Below are 9,958 nucleotides of genomic sequence, written 5' to 3'. Positions count from 1 at the left end.
ATATATATCTATATAGATCTATCTATATAGATCTATATAGATAGATCTATATAGATATATATCTATATAGATCTATATAGATCTATATAGATCTATATATATCTATGTGTGTGTGTGTGTGTGTGTGTGTGTGTGTGTGTGTGTGTGTGAAAATCCAGAGGTTCCAATTAATATTAAAGACGGCCTGCAAATAGTGGCCAAACACAATAAAGCAGGCAAATTATGCGTCTGCTCGTTGGAGGTGGAGGGGGGCACAAAATTTTGTTCTGAACCCCACCCAGGAAAAAAATTATCTACGGCCCTGCTGGGCAGGAAATTCAGGTAAGCGGAGCTGAGAGAGATAAAGCCAGCTGTTCAGAAATGATTGATGTATTATAAGTGCCTGCTTAAAAATGTAAAGTAATCCTTTGCTGGGCAATATATATTTGTTTGATCTGGATTCATTATTAAAAAAAAAAAAGATTGAGAGTTTAATAGTACTTTAAAGAGAACCTGTCACCAACCTATACAATTGAAGGTAAAAGCAAAGAGAGATCACATATTTTTAATGCTTACTTGCAGTGTTTTCTTTTCTTTTTATATCAATTTTAAATTGACTTGCAATGTGCCTGTGAACTTGCTAGCAAATGTGACTACTTCAGAAGATGTCTGTGAAAGTTCTCATTCATCCAGGTCAGGGTATATCTGTAAAAAATCGTCTTCAAGAAAAATACAGCAAATCCAGTTTCCTTGACTTATTTTTTACAGATACTTCAGAAGAGTTAATTTCCTAGCATAGGCCCCTCCCTCCTTTGCAGGTCCTAGACATCTCTTATTCTGAGAGAGTCTAATCAGTTTCACTGCTAGCCAAGCTTCTCCGCCCCTTCCCTCACCCCCTATATAACCTGCTATAGAGTGTCATTTGAATGACGGCTTTGAGTCTGCCAGTGCTGCTAACATCACATCCAAGATGGCGGCACCCGGCGGCCGTCTCAGGGCTTTTAGATGGGTAGGCAACACAAGGGGAAGCAATAACAGGCAAAAACATGCATAAATATTTTAAATGCACAGATAATCTTATAAAAAGATTGCTGTTGAAATGAATGGCCTGACAACAATGTATCTTTAAATACAGATAAGCCCAATAATAATAGTAATAATAATTAGACAGAATCAGACAGGACAATAGGTGTCAGATAAAAGGAAACCTACCCTGAGACAAAGATGATGACTGCCTGAAATGCCAGAGATGTTACTTCTCCTGAAATGCTGGTTGGTTGTCTGTCATGTTCATGCTTTGGCTTTAGTACTTTCTGAATCAATGACCTGGAACAAGTAGATAAGCAATACTGACTGTTCATCTTTCATTTGCTGCTAGTTGGTGCCATTTTAGTCAATCAGAAGAATTCATTATTTTCAGAATTTTAGGAAAGACTTCATAATGCAGCCAGGTGCAGAGTAATCAGGGCTACAAAGGGACATCAGCTTGTTTTATGTCACATACTGTTCTAACAAAGTATAATGCCTGCACATATGAACCCCCGAAACAATAAACTCCTATAATACGGAAAGGGTTCCACAACATCTGATGCAAAAAGCCTGCATTAACCTGTTCACTGCCAGAGCCATTTTAGCAACAAAAAATGTTGCACACTTATTAAAATGCACATTTTAGGCCTGAAGATTACTAAAGAAAAACTCTGGACATAATTATTCTTAACGCTTGCAGTGGGGCTACACCCGTACTGAAAGGGTTAACTGCTCATTTTTGTCTAGGGAGGAAGATAAAAAAAGTTATACTCACATGAACCTTGCAGATTAATGGCTGTTAGACTGGTCCCTGGAGCCTGCCTCTTCCTCCCCTCCAGCAGTCTAAAGTCCTGTGAGTTATACGTCCTATACAGTTAAATCTTAAAAATGCATTCAACTACCTTAACTATTAACAAAAATGTATCTTTTTAGTATACCACTCAGCTGTCGATCCTCAAATCATCTCTGAATTGGTGCTGACACTGTCCTTCCTTCTGGAGCTTCCACTCTTCCACTCTAAGCTCGCTCCTGTCATAGACTACAATCTCAGGTTTAGTTTACTAATTTGTATCTAGTTTGTAGTCCATCATGGGAGTGATCCTGGAGTGTTGGCTACTTTACAACACACTCAGGGACTATGGGGGACAAAAGTAGACACCATCCAGAAGGAAGGACAGTGTCAGCACCAATTCAGAGATGATTTGAGGATCTACAGCTGAGTGATACACTAATAAGATGCATTTTTAAGTGTTTAGTGTCACTTTAAGGCCATTTAGGAAATAAATACCCAAAAAGTCAGTGTTGCAGGGCTTTTTTCACTTCATAACTGCTTAATAAGTCTATGGGTAAGCAAAATACTGAAAGATGTTCTAAGCATCTCAAACTGATGTGAAAGCTGAATTTGACTGTTAAAGCACATTAACACAGGCCGATAGAATCATCAATAATATATGGTCGGTCATCAGGGCATTTTCTGTCCATGCTTCTTTAAAGAAGCAATGGAGTTGATTTACTAAAGTAGTAGAGCATGTTTAATTTCAAAGTATATTTTCACTTTGCAAAGTGAATTTTCTCTTGTTTTAGTGAATGAAGTGAAACAAAGGGAAAATTCAGATGCGCATTCCACATGGCACCTAAAAAGAAGCCCAGCTTAGGTTAAAGTGGACCTTTACCCAGATCTTTAAAATAACAACAAAGTCACATTTAGAAATGTTTAGTAATGACAATCTACAAACACATACTTCTAGATAATTGCCGGCTTTGTATTCTTTGCATACCTTATTTTTCTTTTCCTCCCCATTCTTCTGACAGCTGCCATGTTAACTAAGAGCCGTTTGCTGGATCTTCTTTTACTTTCTGGATTTCTGGCACATGAGACTAGACATGTGACTAGGACATGTGACCATGCACATCATCTCAGGGAAGGAAAATGCCTTTCTCTGAGATGAGATTTCCCAGCAATGCTCTGCTGATGTAACCTTTTCGAAATAACAGCATTTTACACCTGACATGTCTATGTTATTATTAATCATCATACATAGAGGGATGCATTGGTAGAATTTGATTTTTGCGTGTAAAGGGCTGCATTCATCACTTGAGTCCCAGACACTGTTTTAAAATTACCCAGGGACACTTTCTATTTCTCCATGCACCATTTTAAATCAACTCCAGACTTAGCGGATCCTGCAGCCCCCCAACTCTAACACTGGAACCGCTGGCTGTCAGTGACAGCCGGATCCAGCTTCTGATGCTCCTACAGATTGCAGCATTGATTTGCTGCTACACAGGAAGTCTGGTTCTGACCTCCACTGATTAAATACAGACACCCCCCCATAAAGGAAAAAAAGTGTAATAAATACATAAATAAACTAATATTATATACTAAAATAAATAAAAATAATCTCTCAAACTGAATCCTCAGGTTTCAGCAATGATGTCAGATGATCTGGATGACATTTGCACTCACTGCAAAAGCTTTAAATGCTACCGTAAGTGAATGCAATGTCATTCAGACTTTTAGCGATCACAAGAAAAAGTCCCCTTCCTGCTAATTTTTGCCCTTTTTGCAAAGCTATGAAAAAAATGTAACAATTAATTATTAATGGTTATAAAGGTTATATATTTAGCACAGATGAGCTAAATTATGTCTCCTTTAAATTATGATTTCACTAATTAAGACTGTGATCTAGATATTTCCATGACAACTGGTTTAAAAGGACATTATGCCTATTAAAGCTATCCTAGGCTACATCAAAGCAATATAAATAGAAATGTTCACATATACTTATTAAGGTCATGTTTGAATGATAATTATTTTATTTTTAAACAAAGGTTTAATATATTTTTTCTTGTTTATTCAGGTTTTGATATCGTACAAGGCGGTTCTTCCCCCATCACTTCCAACTCACTTGATGCATCCAACCTTTTAGCAAATCCAAATACATCAAGACTTACTCACGATGTGGTTTTCTTTGTTACCAATTTCCCTTCAGAGGGTCATCTCTCTCTACATGGTGCCGTACTCAGCCCAGAGACTCCATATTTCTTACAGTCACATTTGGAGAATGGAACCTTGTTGTACACTAATACCAAAGCAAACAGCCTTCATGACAGTTTTAAGTTTAAGGCTCAGCTGCATCCCAAATCAGAGTCTTACAATGAACTTAACCAAACGGAAACCATCTGGATAGTTACAGAGTCATTTAACATAACATTTACAAGTCTACCCTTGTTACCTGACATACATTCACCAAAATCTAAATTATACCTAGCAGTGGGCTCAAATGTTTCTCTCACTCCAGATTACATATCTGTAGATAATGCTTTGGTTTCTTCTGATAAGATTATTTATTCTATAGTGGAAGCCCCCTTAGGTATATCAGTTGCAAGAGGTGGGAACCAGTCTATGACATTGTCAAAATTCACACAACATGACCTTGCCAGTTCAACACTTATCCTTTTGGCTAACCTCACTGCAGTTTCAGGAGAAATCATATTTAATATTTCCAATGGACAACATACTCTTATAGAAAAACTAACTGTAAAGGTATTGCCTGTATATCAGGCTGTTCTTGAAGTTAGGCAAGCATCTGGCAAGGCCATTATTACAATGACACAAATGCAAACAATACCGAAAAGAACTACAGAAACATTTATCTATAAAATCACAAGGAAACCAAGTTATGGTGACATAGTAGTTGGCCACATACCAGTTACTGAGTTCAATGAGGAACAGGTAAACAAAAATGAATTAGCTTATACCTTTACCAGTTTCTTATCCAACCAGGATCAGTTTGAATATTTTGTCTTTTCCGATCAGGGTGAAGAAGCTGTTGGAAAAATAACAATAGAGGTTTCTCCAATGGTGAAAATAGGAAACAAGCAACAATGGCCACGAGGCTGTACCATTAGACTAGGGCCAGATGTTGTTGATGCAAGTGAGTTAGGTAAACTTACAAAAAGTGTCCCTCAGTTCAGAGTTATCCATCACCCAAGGGAAGGGAAGGTAGTAAGATTTCCCTATGAGGGTGGTAGAGGAGAAGCAACCAGCACTAATGCATTTTCACAACAAGAGCTAGAAAGTGGATTTATAGGAGTGGAGTTAAGGGAAGATGAGCAGACTGGAACAGGTATACGGGGGGATAGGCTTCATTTGGTAGTCAGTGCTAGTCAAGTACCTCCAGCAAATGTTACTGTAAGGTTTAGTACTGTACCTTTCAACTCTTCCCATTCCTATAGTGCTACCCTACTCAGGAAAGTTGCAGATTTAGAGACTACTACAAATGTAGCCACATCTACGACAGCCTTTGCATCCACAAGAATTTTTACCACAAACAAGCAATCTCCAACTATCGGGTCAACCATTCTTCTAGAATCTATGACTAGTGAGTCAAGCACACAGTTACAGACCACAGCACCATTTGCTTCTACTACTGGTTTAACTACAATCAAAACTTTAGATCGAGTCTCAACCTCTGCAATTACACCAGCCCTTGTACCTACCACATACCCAGACATTTCCAAGAACAGTACAAATACTGTAACACAAGACTTTTGGGTGTCAGAAGACCTAACTACAAGTGCCACTCATGATGTATTCTTAAATACAACAAATGTGAATGCATCCACAATACCAAACACAGCTAGGGAAGATACACTGCTTGGATTTATGAATACCCATATGTATAGTATCCTACTACCTATTTGTATAGTATTACTTCTTATTTTACTTGGACTTCTTATTTTAGCTTATTTTGTACGGAGAAAAAAAATGGGAAAACACCATGTTCAAAAAGCTGCCACTTCCGCTGCCAAGACTGAGAACGGAGCTGCAGATCGGCAAACATTTCGTCCAACTGAGCCGGACAGTGATATCCCCCTTTGTGATGTTGGAGGGCACAGGGGCAATGGAGTTGGTGGAAATGGACAGCCAGGCAGTCAGTACTGGGTGTGACAACTGAAGGAAATCTTTCCTAGGTTGGCATTAAACGCGGGAATTTTCCTCCCAACCGCACTCAGGATGGTAAATTTGTATTTCCCACGCCTGGCACTTTTCTATTTTTTAAAGAAGCAGTGCAGTTTGGGACTATTCTAATAATTATGCAAGATAAGGACATCCTTGCCTTTGCAATATGGTCAAGCTGTACTGGACGCAGCAGCATTTAATAGCTATTATCCCAGAAGCTGGGCTACGTAGAACGTTGACGGCTTCCTGGCATCTGGACAAGAAAAAGTGTGCATGGTTTAACAGTACTGTATCCTTCCACGGGTATGTGTGAAATACTGTAGGCACATTGAACAGTAAGTAACATTGGAATCCCTGTATGTTTCATAGGACACTGGTTGACCAGCCTCTGCAACGAAACCTATCTAAGCTGTTTCATTCAACAGACCAATCCTAGCTACAAGTTAGAATTCTAATTTTATTTAGATTTTACAAAATTGCTTGCTAAATATTTTGTGCAAAGCTTGTAGCTGTATTGCAAACCGGTTTCTTGTCATTATGTTATGAAACTGCTATTGCTAATGTGCTGTGTAAGTGGCAAGCCAGTTGTTTTTATTTTTGCTGACTATATATCGGTCTAAATTCACAGTTCATGGGCACACTTGTTTTTCCTGCTTTAACCTTTGAAATATGGTTCAATCAAGGACTCCTATGACTAGTGAATAACACGGCCTAACATCATAAAAAAGAGCTTTAAAATCGGTTTAGTGCACACTGAACAGCTGTCCATTTTAAGAATAAAAGGTACAAATCCAGAATTGTTTTGGCTGATTCAGAGAGCTGAATTCCTAAGTATTTACTGACTAAAAAAATCCATGATATCATGACAGAAATATTCAGAAAATCGGTCTAATGCAAACTGCAGCTCAACATTGGTGACTTCCAAATGCTGCAGCCTGAACTGACCCGTACCAATAATATACCTTCCACCCACTATAGTAATATCTCTTTAATGCCATTTCCCCAGATGTCAGCCTTGCGTGTCTTCGTGCATGTCATTCTCAGGTATAAAATATAATAAATGAAAGGACCATTATCACCTAAACTAGTATGCACAGAATTAGATGGAATTTTGGGAAGCTAAACTACCTCAGCAAAAATACTGCCAACCAAGAGCAAAAATATTTTAATATAGTACGCAGCATTAAACAATTTTGATTATTTATCTGATATAATGTATCAGACTGTACTACAGAAGTAAATCATAATAGATGGTTTCTTCTCACTGCTGCAGATTTCAGTTTCTCTTTGCAAAGTTGCTTCTGGAAATAGGTGCAAGATATCTTTGACAGGTAACTTCATGGAGCCTTTCTCAAATATCCTCTTCTCGTTACTGCTTCCCGATCTATCGTGTTTTAATTCAGAAACAGCATTGATAGCTGAGAAAAGGAAAAAGTTCAGCTAGGAGAGTGGGTTTGGGTGAATGCACCATCAATAAAAATGTGAAAGTATACCTTGCATCGGTTTCCAGAAGCAGCTTAGTGAAAATGCAGTTAAATCTACAATGGTTGTAGTAAATCCATAAAAGACACAGTTGTCAGTATGAAAATCTGTTTACTTTGTGACCACATGATAGTGAAAAAAACTAAACAGGTTTTTAGATCCCCCTTCCTTTGCTAAGCTCTTATATGAGAGGATAAAGTGAACCTCATTGCTAAGACTGTCATGCTTGCCTGCAGCTTGAGGCCCGTGGTATTATGCCAGCATATCTTGCATTTTCAGGGTCACAAATGTAGTGGTAGATTTAGTTACACATGCTGCCACCAGTACAGGAATTTCATTTACTTCTCATCTCAATGTCTGTATAACTGCTCATGACTGTATTGTACACATATACAGAATACTTTTTTTTTTTTTGCATCATCAGCCTGTTTTTTTTTTTATGCCATTTTCATGAAAATATTGTGATGCCAACAATGCACCTTGTCTGTTGAAAGTAATAAAATATTTTGTTTTTCACACTGTGGGCCAAGTTGTGCGTGCTTATGACCAGGGCCAGATTAAGGCAACTGATGCCCTAAACACAACCCAACAATGGTGCCCTCTTTAAACCTTTATTTCTTAAAGAACTTTACCCATAGCTTTAAAATAACAACAAAGGCACCTTTAGAAATGTTTCGTAATGACAATCTGCAAACACATACTTCTAGATAATTGCAGGCTTTTTATTTTTTGCATACCTTATTTTTATTTTCTTCCCCAGTGTTCTGACAGTGACCATTTTAACTAAGGGCAGATTACTAGATCCCCCTTTAATTCTTGGAATTCTGACACATGTGACTAGGACATGTGACCACATTATCTCAGGGAAGGAAAATGCCTTTCCCTGAGATCTCAGGAGATTACAGATGAGATTTCCCAGCAATGCTCTGCTGATGTAAACCTTCACAGGATGCAATGGTTTGGGCACATTACATAATTTGTGGACCAGGAAGTGGAAAAAAAGAAATTGTAAGTAAAATAAAAATATGTTTGTTTAGCTAATTGAATGTAAGATGATTTCATATCAGCATGCAGAGCTGTATGCTGATGTCATTTTTAGTTAAAGGGAGTAAAGGTCCACTTTAACTGACAAGCTGTTAAGACTCAATAAATGCTGAAAGTGAAAAAAAAAGTTTGAACATTTATGAACCTGCTTCAATTTTCACCCACATCAGCCCCAGGTCAGACTCCACAACTATATTAAATACAAATGTTTTCATTTTATTTATTTCACAGATTGGGCATGGGCATGGATCAAATTTAGGCAACTGACTTAGACCATGATGAAGGAAATAAATTCTTTAATAAATGATAATGAAAAAGAATAATAATTTTACTGTATATTTGCTTTCACTTTGAGTTAATAATTCTTACTTTGATGTTCACAAATTCTCGCTTTGATATTCACGAAAAATGAAAAATGACTTAAAACCTTTTTACTACAAAAATTATCTCTTTGATGGTAATAATTTCCCACTTTGAACTTAAACCCTGTAGGCAAATTAATTACTTGTATGTTATAATTTATTTACATTTTTAAAAGTTTTAGATTTTTTTTAATTGCAAAGTATTTGATTATGTCCTCAAAACTAATCTGCCTTTATACATTCAGCCTGTCTTGTCACATAGTTGTTGTGTTGGGATTTTTAATATATTTGGGTTGAGAAGATGAACGCTCATCTGTGCAATTTGTGACAATTAATGTAAAACATATATGCAATGCAATGTCTGCGTTTTGCATTGTTAAATTATTTTACAAAATGTATTATGGCTAAATCTGGGCATGTAGTTTTTATTGCACTGAACTTATAGTGCATATATGAGTGAAACTACTAAGGCTCGGCAGAGAGATTACTGTCCAAGTCCTAAGTAAGCATCAACTAGCTTTTGAGAGCAGGAGTCAAATGTAGATGAGCCCAATAGAAGTCTATGTGACAGTAAAGCTCCTGTATGGCAATGAAAAAGAGAACCAGCGGCACAGAATGTAAATAAATAATAGAGGCACAGCATACAGATTTTGGTAAGTATACAAGTGGAGGGGAAAGGGGGAGATTGAATAGTTCAGGGTAAATAGTTCAGGGTAAATTGGCATAATGGCACTTACCTTTTAAGAGCATGATAGCTAGGAACAAACTCCATGGTGCCTCCTTCCCTTGGTGCCCTAAGCATGTGCTTATTTTGTTTAACGTTCAATCCAGCCCTGCTTATGAGCTAAAGCTAATATTTACATTGCAGCTGGGACCTGGCTCTGGCGCTCCACCACTGTCCTGAAATCATTAGTCTGTATTGTTTTAGAAAAACTGTCACATGACAATAAACAAAAAATGTATCAGTACTCGTACTTGTAAGTACTCGGCAAGTACCAGTACTCGTACTCGCAAAACTGGTATCTGTGCATCGCTTTATTTATAGTTATAAAAACAAAATCATACATTAAAACAGAGATGTACAAATCCCAGGAGC

The 9,958-nt window shown here is 37.5% G+C and overlaps 1 protein-coding gene across 1 annotated transcript in view; it reads left to right on the top strand.

Annotated features, from left to right (window-relative positions):
* CSPG4 (chondroitin sulfate proteoglycan 4) overlaps positions 1–6,567 on the top strand; it is a 180,041-nt gene extending 173,474 nt beyond the window's left edge. The window contains exon 13 of the mRNA XM_018554634.1: positions 3,870–6,567. Within this exon, the coding sequence (XP_018410136.1) occupies positions 3,870–5,962 (2,093 nt within the window). The 3' untranslated portion in view covers positions 5,963–6,567. The remainder of the gene's footprint in view (positions 1–3,869) is intronic.
* The last annotated feature ends 3,391 nt before the right edge of the window (positions 6,568–9,958 follow it).

Source organism: Nanorana parkeri, unplaced genomic scaffold, assembly GCF_000935625.1.
Source record: "Nanorana parkeri isolate BGI_ZX_2015 unplaced genomic scaffold, ASM93562v1 scaffold167, whole genome shotgun sequence".
NCBI lineage: Eukaryota > Metazoa > Chordata > Amphibia > Anura > Dicroglossidae > Nanorana > Nanorana parkeri.
The sequence above is the reverse complement of the archived record's forward strand: the minus strand, read 5'-3'. Positions and strand labels throughout refer to the sequence as shown.